Source organism: Bombina bombina, chromosome 3 (assembly GCF_027579735.1).
Source record: "Bombina bombina isolate aBomBom1 chromosome 3, aBomBom1.pri, whole genome shotgun sequence".
Taxonomy (NCBI): domain Eukaryota; kingdom Metazoa; phylum Chordata; class Amphibia; order Anura; family Bombinatoridae; genus Bombina; species Bombina bombina.
This window is the reverse complement of record NC_069501.1, coordinates 199,716,063-199,731,317: the sequence shown is the minus strand read 5'-3', so window position 1 is coordinate 199,731,317 and position 15,255 is coordinate 199,716,063. Positions and strand designations below refer to the sequence as shown.

Here is a 15,255-nt window from a genome sequence, read left to right as displayed (position 1 = left end):
TCAGCGGGCTTCTTGTTCTGCTTGGATTTATTACAAGACTGAGACTGTCTCCAAGATCCCTTGGGCTGATAAGGCTTTGCGGAAGGCTGTTGCCGTTGGGATTTATCCAAAACGAAAGGGACGAAAATTAGGACCTTGCCCCATAGGTTTGTTCTTATCCTGTGGTAAAAAGGCACCCTTGCCTCCAGTGACCGTGGATATGATTGAGTCCAGGCCTGAACCAAAAAGAATCTTCCCCTTAAATGACAGGGAAAGAAGTCTAGATTTTGAAGTCATGTCCGCAGACCAAGACTTCAGTCAGAGTGCCCTATGTGCAAGCACTGAAAAACCTGACGTCTTGGCATTCAGGAGAATAATCTGCATGTTAGCATCACAAATAAAAGAATTAGCCACCCTCAAGGCCTTAATTCTTTCTTGGATCGTGTCAAGGGGACCTTCGACCTTGATCAACGCCGCTGCCGGTTGAAATAAATATCCTATGTGCTGAAACATCTTTCTCAACAGAGTTTCTAGCTTCTTATCTATGGGCTCTTTAAACGAGGAACTATCCTCAAGCGGGATAGTAGTGCGTTTAGCAAGTGTGGAGATAGCGCCACCACCTTAGGGACAGAACCCCACAACTCCAATTGAGTGTCCAGAACTGGGAATAAATTCTTAAAAAAAAAAAGAACAGAGTCTTTCCCATTCATTCTCAATAATATTTGCCATCTTTACAGGAACTGGGAAAGTCTATGGTACAACCCTTTTCCTCATAGACCTTTTCTAGTTTAGGAATACAAGGTTCATCAGGTAATTTTGGTTCTGGAACCTCTAAAGTAGCCAAAACTTCCTTTAATAGAAAGCGTAAATGTTCAATCCTAAATATAAAGTCTGGTTCTTCCGCTGCTGGAGGCTTAGAGGCAGCAGATTCCAACCCAGAAAGAGTCTCCTCTAAAGTATCAGAGGCGTCATCAGATAATCTATCAGATAAATCCAATTAATTAGTAGATGACCCCTGGGAAGGATAGCAATATTTGACCTTTTGCTTGCGCTTAGCTGAGCGAGGTAAAGCACTGAAGGCCACAGACACTGCCGTTTGTAGCTGTTTAGTAAAGTCTGGCGGTAAGAGGGCCCCTCCAGAAGGAGGATTAGCAATGCAATGGGAAGCTGCATGTGCAATAGGAGATGACAGCAGGGTACATACCACACGGGACGGAGACTGTTCTGAAGGTGGACGGCTCAGTGGTACTAAACATATTTGTTTTCTTAGATAAAATAACTTTATCAAGGCATGTGGAACATAATTGGGCAGGCAGATACACCGTAGCCTCCTCACAATATAAACAGGTATTAGATTTAGGTAAAGAGGGAGTACCCTCCAACGTATCAGAGTACTCCATAGCTTGCACTCTCGACCTTTGTAGCTTACTATTGTTGAGTATTTATGTGTGAAACATGTTTTCTTTATCTTTTTTAAGTCAGTTACCCTCATGATTATTAAAAGTTAAGAATGGACTGAATATGAGAATATACTCACCACATAGATATTAAGGACTGCATACACCAGAACACATCTATAAGCTATTGATGTATGTACCTTAGTAATGTGTAGTTGTTAGCTAGTACCATTAGCAACTAGTTCAGAGTCTTCTATTATGTACTAACTTATTAAGTGTAGATCATTTACATATTAGTTAATAGGGATACACCTTATTGATAAGAGGGTCTAATAGTAATGTTGTATTTCACTGGCATTGTTTCTTGTTATTTGTTTAGAGATAGGTTACAACTAACCAACTTCTAACATACATTTGAGGTAGTATGCCTCTGGGTCTGTGGCCGAGACTTCAGAGTGTATTCCCTTATGACCATATGAGCTAAGTTCAGAAGTTGCTCACTAAGGCGCAGCATAGTTGCCACCTATTTAGATAGTCTAACGCTAATGTACCATGAACGCTGGTTCTATCTTTTCCCACTGCCGCTGACGTGGCATCCTCAGGCACGCTAACAGCAATGTTCTCTTATAAGTCTCTCACACTCTTGGTTACAGTATATCTTTTTCTCCCAGGTATACTTTATTTAATTGTATCCACCCTTGAGAGTACCCTCCTAATTTAAGCTCATGTCACCTAACTGCTGCTTAGGATCACTTATATCTCCCATAATCCACTATATTTTTCTTTTCACACTTCTTAGAATCTCAGGTTTCTCCTGATACATATTTATCTATAATACCTTATTGACTGCACCATCCTAGTTTTACATTCAGATGCTCAAATGTTTCCATTTATATTTAAAAATTAGATACTAGAGCATACAAATATAACTTGGAGTTACACGTTTATCTTTATAATTATGGTATATTTGCATATGCTATTTGACATATATCTTGCTTGTAATACCAGCTATTAATGATACTCCATTCTCTTATTTTATATTAGTTGCTCAAATAAACTAAGCTCCAAGATTCATTGTTGATATTATTTTGAATTCCTACCTTTTCTGGGTACAAGAGTGACCCGTTTTAGTACAGGAGGTTACGCAAACCCTAATCTTACAAATATGAAATCTTATAATAATTGGCTAAATCATATTGTATAATTTGAAGCTGTAGCCAGACCAAATGGTAGAGCAACAAACTGAAAATGCTTGTCCGGAAATGCAAACCTCAGAAACTGGAAATGTTCCCTGTGATTTGTAACATGAAGGTAAGCATCCTTTAAATCTATTGTGGAGATAAACTGACCTTACTGAAGAAAAGGCAGAATAGTCCGAAATTAGTTTCCATTTTGATAGATGGAATCCTTACAAACTTGTTCAGAGCTTTCAGATCCAGAATTGGTCTAAAAGTACCCATCCTCTGTTCCTGAAAAGGAACTCCCATAGATTCCAGATCTGAGACAGAGTAGAAAAAAGCTTGAGTTTTTACAGGATTCCTTGGAACATCGGACAGAAAAAAAACTTTCCATCTGAGGCCTTGTTCTGAATCCTATGCAATATCCCTGAGAAACAATATTCAGAACCCAGGGATCTGGAACAGACTGAAACCAAGCCTCCTGAAAGTGGCTTAAACTGCCTCCTACCAGAACCTATGGATTGGGGGCCACACCTTCATGTAGTTTTGGTAGTAGGGATAGATTTATTACCCTGCATTGACTTATTCCAGTTAGCACTAGATCTCCAGACTGAACCAGGTGTGCCTTGCTACTGAGCAGAGGAGTCAACCTTTTGTTCCTTATTCTGACGAAAGAAACAAAATTTATTGGAAGCTTTAGATTTCCCTCTAGACTGTCTTGATGAAGAAAAGTCCTTTTACCTCCAGTAACAGTAGTTATTATAGAATCTAAATCAGAAACAAACAACTTCTTTCCCAGACCAGGATTCAAGCCATAACTCTTCTCCTGACAAGGACTGCCAAATTCATGCTTTTGACATTAATTTTCAAAATTTCAAATGCAGCATTCACAAATAAAAGAATTGCACTGTTGAGTAAACTCAAAATATTTGCACTACCAGAATGATCAGAATACTGCTTTGAAAAACTAGACAATGAGTAAGTAGAAGCAGCAGCTACATCCACAATAGACATAGCTAGCCTGAGACTATAACCTGCATATAAAAAGGTCAGTCTATGATTCTAATTCTCTATCTAAAGGGCCTTTAAAAGAAGTACTGTCTTCCAAAGGAATAGTAGTACGTTTAGCCAGAATGTAAATGGCCCCATTAACCTTGGTAACTGTTTCTCAAAAATAAATATCAGCAGCAGGTAAAGTATATAACCTTTTAAACCATGCAGAAGGGGTAAATGAATTACATGGCTTAGACCATTCGCTAGAAATCATGTCAGAGACAGCATCAGGAATGGGGAAAACTAAAGGGAGATTAAAAACAGTCTTAAAAACTGAATTTAAACAATTTCAAGGCTTATCAGAAACTTTAGGACCTTTAACCCCTAAAGTAATTGAGAACAAATGTGTTCAACTTTAAACAAAAGAGGACATATCCAGTTCAAAATCAGATGAAGATTTCTCATCACCAGAGGAAACGTCACCATCTGAAAACATAACGGTATCCCTGGTTTAGGGGGAAAAATAGAACTGGTAGAAGGTAAAATCTGAACTGACCTTTCACAATTGTTTGAAGGCGGGACATCAGTATTGATAAAACAAAATTCACACTAGGTGAAACATTATTAATATTCTCCTATAATAAACAAAAAGAAGGTGCAATAATACCCAAAGAAACAGCATTAGGTTGGTCTGATTTCATTAATAATTATAAACATGAATCAGATAAATGAGCTGGGGAAGGTACCTCAGCTTTTTAACAATAAGCACACCCAATATTGTTAGAAAGGTATTCAGATCAGGGTAGATTTAGGGACAAAATCAGACTGCTCCATTACAGCATATGGCAAAGCAATGCAACAAATACCATTACCCCCATAAAAAGCTCTTGGGGAATGGAAATCACTTCTAATTAGCTTTTTAAAGAAACTCACACATACAATGCACGCTAAGCTGAACTGCAAAACAAAGCAGGAGACATTAACATAACGTCCAAAGGAAGAGAAAACATTCACCAGAAAGAAATACAGCACTAGAAAAAAAAAATAACTAACAGTTAAAAGGAATTTTTTGAGCGCCAAAACCCGGTGTGTGTAAACTGGCCGATGCACAAAAAAAAAAAGACTAAAAGGGACATGCGTTTACCAGATAAGTGTTAACCTGACGTGCGCAACCGTGACATGTGTAAACCTAAATGCCAATGCGTGAAATTCAAACTAAAGCCAAAAAAAGCTGACGTGCAAAACAGCAAGGGAATAGTGTATAGTGTATATATACACACACATACATGCATACACACATATTTAACAAGTGCCCAAAACATAGCTATAGATTGTTTAATGTGTTCAATAGACACTGGCCCAACAGTAAATAAGCAGCAGACAGCCAAACCAGTACTGAAACATATCAGCAAAGGTTTAATGAATAGGAGTATATTGTAGATCCATAAAGGGAGACAAAAGACAAGTCCCAGGGACCAATTAAGGAAGGTTTAAGAAACATTTCCCATGAGGTGAAAAAAGAATCACAAACCATACCCCATATACATCCCTCTTTGAACCACTGTACTCTGAGGGGAACCAAGTCTCAATATAGACTGAAAACCCCTTTATCTGAAGAATTGAATGCACATCTTCATTCTTCAACCACCGCCAGTGGATATAAAGTAAAGACTTAAGTACGTGTGAGTGGTTTTATATGACTCTTGGGGTTGGGGAATCTTTGCCCGCTCCAAGTGGTAGGGAAGAGTAATTCCCAGGAGTAATGGATCATCTACTCTCATCACCTGTATGAAAGAAATGTTAATTTATTAAAAGGGGCAACATTTATGTCAAGGAACTAACGACTTACTTATATTTGTGCTTAAAACTACTTTAATGCCTTCTGCTGCTACATGTGATCAATATTAACTTATTTTCTTAAATTGTCATTAAAACTCTTAATATTCAATAAAAAATATTTAAAAAAACAAAACAAAAAAAAAACCAGCTCAGTAATTAAAGACTGAAGGCATACATATACATCCCTACTAAGTGGTAGTTCTTTACATCTGAGGTACAGTTACGACATAAAACCAGCCTACCTGTGTATAATTAATGCTTCTGCTGAGAATACATAACATGGTGTAATGTATCACCGTGGCTATTAAGATACACAGTCAATATAGGCTCAGCATGTAAGAAATGGTAAAACCATTATCAATCACGTGGTAAAAGTTTTAAAAACTGAATTTATGTCACAAACCCCCAATTTTTTTTTTAATATCCTTACATCTCACTCACTGCATTATAAAAAATGGGAATCTTGAAATTCAAGTAATGTTCAACAAATAGCATATCTTCATTTTAAAGTGAAAGTAAATTTTCATGTGAAAGTGCCCGGCTTAAAAAAAAAAAAAACTATTAAAGTTTTTTTTTTTTTTTCTTCCTAAAGCCGCTCCAGTGCTTCACAAGGCCGTCACAAGCCTCTTCATATGTCAGCAATGATGATTCCGGAATCCTCCAATCACGGCTCCCCCCCCCCCCCCGGGGTAATCATTGCCTGAGGTAACGCTGTGATTGGAGGAAGACGGTTTCGTCATTGCTGGGTAAGTAAACCAAGAAGAAGCAGGCGGCGCATTGTTTCAGAACGGCGATCCGGCGTTTCAGAAGAACAAGGTAAGTATTTTTAAAATTCAATGCTATGTATTTTCATGAATGAAAGTGCCCCTGTTTTTAATAGTTTTTTTTTTTTTTAAAAGCCAGGCACTTTCACATGAAAATTGACCTTCACTTTAATGCTGAAAATAAATATAAACACTGAAATTTCCTTATAGCCAACAAAACCATATACATTTGATATAAAACTAAGACAAACAAAAAAGTACTTACGTCTGATATTGGACATACACATTCCCCCTTAAATGAGGTTCAAAATTGCAACTGACCTATAAGAAAATAAACTCATCAATATAAGGGGAAAATGGGGAAATGTAATTTGAAAGCTCTAAAATCAAAATACATAAATACTTTGAGAAATAATAAGGGCATTGTACAGTGTATCAGTATTCAGTAGGTACTCCCATATATAAATATACAATACCTGTTTACATTTAATAGTGGAATACTAAAAAAAAAAATGTATATGCTCCATCTATAAGAGAGTATTTTAACATTAACAGACACCTAGGTATTAGTTGTTACTTTTATTTAAAGGGGTCAATTCAAAATTAAAACGTTCACGATTCAGATGAGGCATGTCATTTTAAACAACTTTCCTATTTACTTTTATCATCAAATTTGTTTTGTTCTCTTGGTATGCTTTGTTGAAAGCTATACCTAGGTAGGCTCCATATGCTGATTTCTAAGACTTTGAATGATGTCTCTTATCTCAGTGCATTTTTATAGTTCTCCAAGTTAGACACTGTTAGTTTATGTGTGCCATATATTAAGCTCAAACAAACGGATTTCCAGCCTCCAGGATATATTAAAAGACCTTTATTTTCTTTTCACAGGGTCCATTAACAAACAACAACGTTTCAAACCACTTACTCGTTCTTAATCATGTCTAATTTGTCAGTATACAGGTGTGTCTTTTATACCTGTTTGTACAATGCCATCTAGTGGTCACTTATTAAAATTACACATGTATAATACAATAAAAAACACTCCTTTTGCTATTATTAATTGCATTACACATGTATCATTAAAAATTATTTTAAAAACAATTGTCTAAACTACACAAACCTATATAAACCTCCATTTAATAAGAATCATTAGCACAATAGATACAGCCAAGAATATCTCATTATTTATAAGAACAAAGACCAATCAAAATCTTTATTTAAACCATTGGGGTGTAGGGTGTTTAATTTATTAATCCAGAACATTTCCTTTCTTTTCAAAATATGTTCCCTGTCACCTCCTCTCCTGGGTTTTTCTATCTGATCTATTACTTGAAAACGTAACTGACTTATGTTATGGCCCATAGAGAGGAAGTGACAGGAAACTGGGGCATCTTTATTTTTTAACCTGATATTGGATTTGTGTTCTGTAATCCTGGTCCTTACTTCCCTGCTCATCTCTCCAATATAAATCCTAGCACACGGACATTTGATTATGTATATGGCATATGTACTTCTGCATGTTAAGATGTTTTTTGATAGAATATTTAGTTCCATTAATTGGATGATAAAAATATTTACCTTTGATTATAGAGCTACAATGACTACAGTGTAAGCATGGGTAGCAAACAACATTATCAGATCCTATTTTAGTTTGTAGTGCTTTTTTTGTGCTCCCTACATCTGCTCGAACTAAATAATCCCTCAGGTTTTTGTTCCTCTTGTATGCTATCATTGGATTATTTTTAAATTCTTCAACAAAAGGATTGCAGTCTTTCAGTATATGCCAGTATTTATTTATAATACGTGATATACTAGGGCCTAGGGTATTATATTGGGTAACCATATTGGGTGCCATATATTAAGCTCACTCCCATGGAGTTATTCATGAGTCAGCGCTGATTGGCTAAAATGCATGTCTGTCAAAAGAACGGAGATAATGGGGCAGACTGCAGAGGCTTAGATATAATCAGAGGTAAAAAGTAAATTTATGCTTACCTGATAAACTAATTTCTTCTATGGTAAGACGAGTCCACGGATTCATCCTTTACTTGTGGGATATTATCCTTCCTAACAGGAAGTGGCAAAGAGCACCACAGCAGAGCTGTCTATATAGTTTCTCCCTTAGCTCCACCCCCAGTCATTCAACCGAAGGTACAGGAAGAAAAAGGAGAAACTACAAGGTGCAGAGGTGACAGAGTTTAAATAAAAAAAAAAACATAATTTATGCTTACCTGATAAATTTATTTCTCTTGTAGTGTATCCAGTCCACGGATCATCCATTACTTGTGGGATATTCTCCTTCCCAACAGGAAGTTGCAAGAGGATCACCCACAGCAGAGCTGCTATATAGCTCCTCCCCTCACTGCCATATCCAGTCATTCGACCGAAACAAGCCGAGAAAGGAGAAACCATAGGGTGCAGTGGTGACTGTAGTTTAATTAAAATTTAGACCTGCCTTAAAAGGACAGGGCGGGCCGTGGACTGGATACACTACAAGAGAAATAAATTTATCAGGTAAGCATAAATTATGTTTTCTCTTGTTAAGTGTATCCAGTCCACGGATCATCCATTACTTGTGGGATACCAATACCAAAGCTAAAGTACACGGATGATGGGAGGGACAAGGCAGGAACGTAAACGGAAGGAAACACTGCCTGTAGAACCTTTCTCCCAAAAACAGCCTCCGAAGAAGCAAAAGTGTCAAATTTGTAAAATTTTGAAAAGGTGTGAAGCGAAGACCAAGTCGCAGCCTTGCAAATCTGTTCAACAGAGGCCTCATTTTTAAAGGCCCAGGTGGAAGCCACAGCTCTAGTAGAATGAGCTGTAATCCTTTCAGGGGGCTGCTGTCCAGCAGTCTCATAGGCTAAGCGTATTATGCTCCGAAGCCAAAAGGAGAGAGAGGTTGCCGAAGCTTTTTGACCTCTCCTCTGTCCAGAGTAAACGACAAACAGGGCAGATGTTTGACGAAAATCTTTAGTAGCCTGTAAGTAAAACTTCAAGGCACGGACTACGTCCAGATTATGCAAAAGACGTTCCTTCTTTGAAGAAGGATTAGGACACAATGATGGAACAACAATCTCTTGATTGATATTCCTGTTAAAAACCACCTTAGGTAAAAACCCAGGTTTGGTACGCAGAACTACCTCGTCTGAATGAAAAATCAGATAAGAAGAATCACAATGTAAGGCAGATAACTCAGAGACTCTTCGAGCCGAGGAAATAGCCATCAAAAACAGAACTTTCCAAGATAAAAGTTTAATATCAATGGAATGAAGGGGTTCAAACGGAACTCCCTGAAGAACTTTAAGAACCAAGTTTAAGCTCCACGGGGGAGCAACAGTTTTAAACACAGGCTTAATCCTAACCAAAGCCTGACAAAATGCCTGGACGTCTGGAACTTCTGCCTGATGCTTGTGCAAAAGAATAGACAGAGCAGACATCTGTCCTTTTAAAGAACTAGCTGATAAGCCTTTGTCCAAACCCTCTTGGAGAAAGGACAATATCCTAGGAATCCTAACCTTACTCCATGAGTAACTCTTGCTTTCACACCAATAAGGATATTTACGCCATATCTTATGGAAGATTTTCCTGGTGACAGGCTTCCGAGCCTGTATTAAGGTATCAATGACTGACTCGGAGAAGCCACGCCTTGATAGAATCAAGCGTTCAATCTCCATGCAGTCAGTCTCAGAGAAATTAGATTTGGATGATTGAAAGGACCTTGTATTAGAAGGTCCTGCCTCAGAGGCAGAGTCCATGGTGGAAGAGATGACATGTCCACTAGGTCTGCATACCAGGTCCTGCGTGGCCACGCAGGCGCTATCAGAATCACAGATGCTCTCTCCTGTTTGATTTTGGCAATCAGTCGAGGGAGCAGAGGAAACGGTGGAAACACATAGGCCAGGTTGAAGAACCAAGGAGCTGCTAGAGCATCTATCAGCGTTGCTCCCGGGTCCCTGGACCTGGATCCGTAACAAGGAAGCTTGGCGTTCTGGCGAGACGCCATGAGATCCAGTTCTGGTTTGCCCCAACGATGGACCAGTTGAGCAAACACCTCCGGATGGAGTTCCCACTCCCCCGGATGAAAAGTCTGACGACTTAGAAAATCCGCCTCCCAGTTCTCTACGCCTGGGATGTGGATCGCTGACAGGTGGCAAGAGTGAGACTCTGCCCAGCGAATTATCTTTGAGACTTCTAACATCGCTAGGGAACTCCTGGTTCCCCCTTGATGGTTGATGTAAGCCACAGTTGTGATGTTGTCCGACTGAAATCTGATGAACCTCAGTGTTGCTAACTGAGGCCAAGCTATAAGAGCCTTGAATATTGCTCTTAACTCCAGAATATTTATTGGGAGGAGTTTCTCCTCCTGAGTCCACAATCCCTGAGCCTTCAGGGAGTTCCAGACTGCACCCCAACCTAGAAGGCTGGCATCTGTTGTTACAATCGTCCAATCTGGCCTGCGAAAGGTCAAACCCTTGGACAGATGGACCCGAGAAAGCCACCAGAGAAGAGAATCTCTGGTCTCTTGATCCAGAATTAGTAGAGGGGACAAATCTGAGTAATCCCCATTCCACTGACTTAGCATGCATAATTGCAGCGGTCTGAGATGCAGGCGCGCAAATGGCACTATGTCCATTGCCGCTACCTTTAAGCCGATTACTTCCATGCACTGAGCCTGGACTCCGTCAGGTAAATTTTCATCTCTACAGAATCTATAAGAGTCCTTAGGAAGGAGACTCTTGTGAGTGGTGATAGAGAACTCTTTTCCACGTTCACTTTCCACCCATGCGACCTCAGAAATTCCAGAACTATCTCTGTATGAGACTTGGCAATTTGAAAGCTTGACGCCTGTATCAGGATGTCGTCTAGATACGGAGCCACCTCTATGCCTCGCGGTCTTAGAACCGCCAGAAGTGAGCCCAGAACCTTTGTAAAAATTCTCGGGGCAGTGGCCAACCCGAAGGGAAGAGCTACAAATTGGTAATGCCTGTCTAGAAAGGCAAACCTTAGGAACCGATGATGATCTTTGTGAATCGGTATGTGAAGGTAGGCATCCTTTAAGTCCACTGTGGTCATGTACTGACCCTCTTGGATCATGGGTAGGATGGTCCGAATAGTTTCCATTTTGAATGATGGAACTCTGAGGAATTTGTTTAAGATCTTTAGATCCAAGATTGGTCTGAAGGTTCCCTCTTTCTTGGGAACCACAAACAGATTTGAATAAAATCCCTGTCCTTGTTCCGTCCGCGGAACTGGATGGATCACTCCCATTACTAGGAGGTCTTGCACACAGCTTAGGAATGCCTCTTTCTTTATCTGGTTTGCTGATAACCTTGAAAGATGAAATCTCCCTTGTGGAGGAGAAGCTTTGAAGTCCAGAAGATATCCCTGAGATATGATCTCCAACGCCCAGGGATCCTGAACATCTCTTGCCCACGCCTGGACGAAGAGAGAAAGTCTGCCCCCCACTAGATCAGTTTCCGGATAGGGGGCCGTTCCTTCATGCTGTCTTGGGGGCAGCAGCAGGCTTTCTGGCCTGCTTGCCCTTGTTCCAGGACTGGTTAGGTTTCCAGGCCTGTCTGGAATGAGCAACAGTTCCCTCTTGTTTTGAAGCGGAGGAAGTTGATGCTGCTCCTGCCTTGAAATTTTGAAAGGCACGAAAATTAGACTGTTTGGCCTTTGATTTGGCCCTGTCCTGAGGAAGGGTATGACCCTTGCCTCCAGTAATGTCAGCAATAATTTCCTTCAAGCCAGGCCCGAATAAGGTCTGCCCCTTGAAAGGAATGTTGAGTAATTTAGACTTTGAAGTCACGTCAGCTGACCAGGATTTAAGCCATAGCGCCCTACGCGCCTGGATGGCGAATCCGGAATTCTTAGCCGTATCTATCCAGCTAGCTTAAGCGTTCTAAGCTTGTCAATAATTTCATTCAATGGAGCTGTCTGGATGGCCTCTTCCAGGGCCTCAAACCAGAATGCAGCCGCCGCAGCAGTGACAGGCGCAATGCATGCAAGGGGCTGTAAAATAAAACCTTGTTGAATAAACATTTTCTTAAGGTAACCCTCCAATTTTTTATCCATTGGATCTGAAAAAGCACAACTGTCCTCAACCGGGATAGTGGTACGCTTTGCTAAAGTAGAAACTGCTCCCTCCACCTTAGGGACCGTCTGCCATAAGTCCCGTGTAGTGGTGTCTATTGGAAACATTTTTCTAAATATAGGAGGTGGGGAAAAGGGCACACCGGGTCTATCCCACTCCTTGCTAATAATTTCTGTAAGCCTTTTAGGTATAGGAAAAACGTCAGTACACACCGGCACCGCATAGTATCTATCCAGCCTACACAATTTCTCTGGAATTGCAACTGTGTTATAGTCATTCAGAGCAGCTAATACCTCCCCAAGCAATACACGGAGGTTCTCAAGCTTAAATTTAAAATTAGAAATCTCTGAATCAGGTTTCCCCGAATCAGAGATGTCACCCACAGACTGAAGCTCTCCGTCCTCATGTTCCGCATACTGTGACGCAGTATCAGACATGGCTCTAACAGCATTTGCGCGCTCTGTATCTCTCCTAACCCCAGAGCTATCGCGCTTGCCTCTTAATTCAGGCAATCTAGATAATACCTCTGACAGGGTATTATTCATGATTGCAGCCATGTCCTGCAAGGTAATCGCTATGGGCGTCCCTGATGTAATTGGCGCCATATTAGCGTGCGTCCCCTGAGCGGGAGGCGAAGGGTCTGACACGTGGGGAGAGTTAGTCGGCATAACTTCCCCCTCGACAGAACCCTCTGGTGATAATTCTTTTATAGATAAAGACTGATCTTTACTGTTTAAGGTGAAATCAATACATTTAGTACACATTCTCCTATGGGGCTCCACCATGGCTTTCAAACATAATGAACAAGTAGGTTCCTCTGTGTCAGACATGTTTAAACAGACTAGCAATGAGACTAGCAAGCTTGGAAAACACTTTAAAACAAGTTTACAAGCAATATAAAAAACGTTACTGCGCATTTAAGAAACACAAATTTTCCCAAATTTTGAAATAACAGTGAAAAAATGCAGTTACACTAACAAACTTACAGTGTATGTAATAAGTTAGCAGAGCATTGCACCCACTTGCAAATGGATGATTAACCCCTTAATACCAAAAACAGAATAACAAATGACAAAAACGTTTTTTAAACAGTCACAACAACTGCCACAGCTCTACTGTGGCTTTTTACCTCCCTCAATACGACTTTTGAAGCCTTTTGAGCCCTTCAGAGAAGTCCTGGATCATGCAAGAAGAAGCTGGATGTCTGTGTCTGTAATTTTTGCTGTGCAAAAACACGCCAAAATAGGCCCCTCCCACTCATATTACAACAGTGGAAAGCCTCCAGGAACTGTTTCTAGGCAAAATTCAAGCCAGCCATATGGAAAAAAACTAGGCCCCAATAAGTTTTATCACCAAACATATGTAAAAAACGATTAAACATGCCAGCAAACGTTTTAAAATACACTTTTATAAGAGTATGTATCTCTATTAATAAGCCTGATACCAGTCGCTATCACTGCATTTAAGGCTTTACTTACATTACTTCGGTATCAGCAGCATTTTCTAGCAAATTCCATCCCTAGAAAAATAATTTAACTGCACATACCTTATTACAGGAAAACTTGCACGCTATTCCCCCTCTGAAGTTACCTCACTCCTCAGAATATGTGAAAACATAGAAAACGCAGGCAGATTCTTCTTCTAAATACTGCCTGAGATAAACAGTACACTCCGGTACCATTTAAAAATAACAAACTTTTGATTGAAGAAATAAACGAAGTATAAAACACCACAGTCCTCTTACGACCTCCATCTTAGTTGAGAGTTGCAAGAGAATGACTGGATATGGCAGTGAGGGGAGGAGCTATATAGCAGCTCTGCTGTGGGTGATCCTCTTGAAACTTCCTGTTGGGAAGGAGAATATCCCACAAGTAATGGATGATCCGTGGACTGGATACACTTAACAAGAGAAATATATATATTTAAAACTTTATACATAAAGCACCAAAACCCTAGCTGAGAGTGTCTTAAATAATGATACATACTTACCGAAAGACACCCATTCACATATAGCAGATAGCCAAACCAGTACTGAAAGCTAGCAGCAGAGGTAATGGTATATAAGAGTATATCATCAATCTGAAAAGGGAGGTAGGAGATAAATCCCTACGACCGATAACAGAAAACCCTTGAAAAGATTTCCCGCGTGGGAAACCATAAAATCAAATAGGCGAAACTCTCTTCACATCCCTCTGACAAACACTGTACGCTGAGAGGAATTGGGTTTCAGAATGCTTAGAAGCGCTTATCACAGAAGAAATCATAAAAATCAAGCACAAACTTACTTCAAAGTTTGTAAAACTGAATTGTGGGTGTGGCGAGGGGTGTATTTATAGGCATTTTGAGGTTTGGGAAACTTTGCCCCTCCTGGTAGGATTGCATATGCCATACGTCACTAGCTCATGGACTCTTGCCAATTATATGAAAGATAGATTATATATATATATATATATATATATATATATATATATATATATATTGCGGCTCCATTAAAAGGGGCAGTTTACTCAAAAACTTTCTCCCCAATGATCCACTTTACCTGATGGAGTGTATTAAATTGTTTACAAGTATTTCCATTACCCTTATATTGGCATTTGAAATAGTTAATTTAGTCTGTGGTATCCCCCACCCATCCTGAAAGTTTTTAGCCTCAAGGCTGAGCTGTGTTAACACAGCCAGTAGAAAAAATTACACTCCCAGTGGGTTATAGAAGAGATAAGGTAATAAAATGTTAATTTTCCATTGTTCTCTCAAAGTATTGGTGATTGGTTTATGGACAGAAATAATAGATAAAGAAGCATGTATATGTACACAATGTGAAAGTAATGAGATCTGATTATACCTATGTGACAGACCCTTCTGTCAGGACTGAAAGAGTTAACTGTGTTTAGCTTTAAGAATCTAATTTCTAAAGACAGGTTTTCTGGCCTCAGCTATTGTGTGCTATAATTACATTTAAGTAATAAACAGGCCATTGTTTAATCACCCTCAGAGAACAGACGCTAGGT

The 15,255-nt window shown here is 39.6% G+C and overlaps 1 protein-coding gene across 1 annotated transcript in view; it reads right to left on the bottom strand.

The window, feature by feature from the left end:
- Positions 1 to 15,255, bottom strand: part of ZRSR2 (zinc finger CCCH-type, RNA binding motif and serine/arginine rich 2) — a 284,610-nt gene that overhangs the window by 78,975 nt on the left and 190,380 nt on the right. The window contains exon 9 of the mRNA XM_053706080.1: positions 6,416 to 6,471. Within this exon, the coding sequence (XP_053562055.1) occupies positions 6,416 to 6,471 (56 nt within the window). The remainder of the gene's footprint in view (positions 1 to 6,415; positions 6,472 to 15,255) is intronic.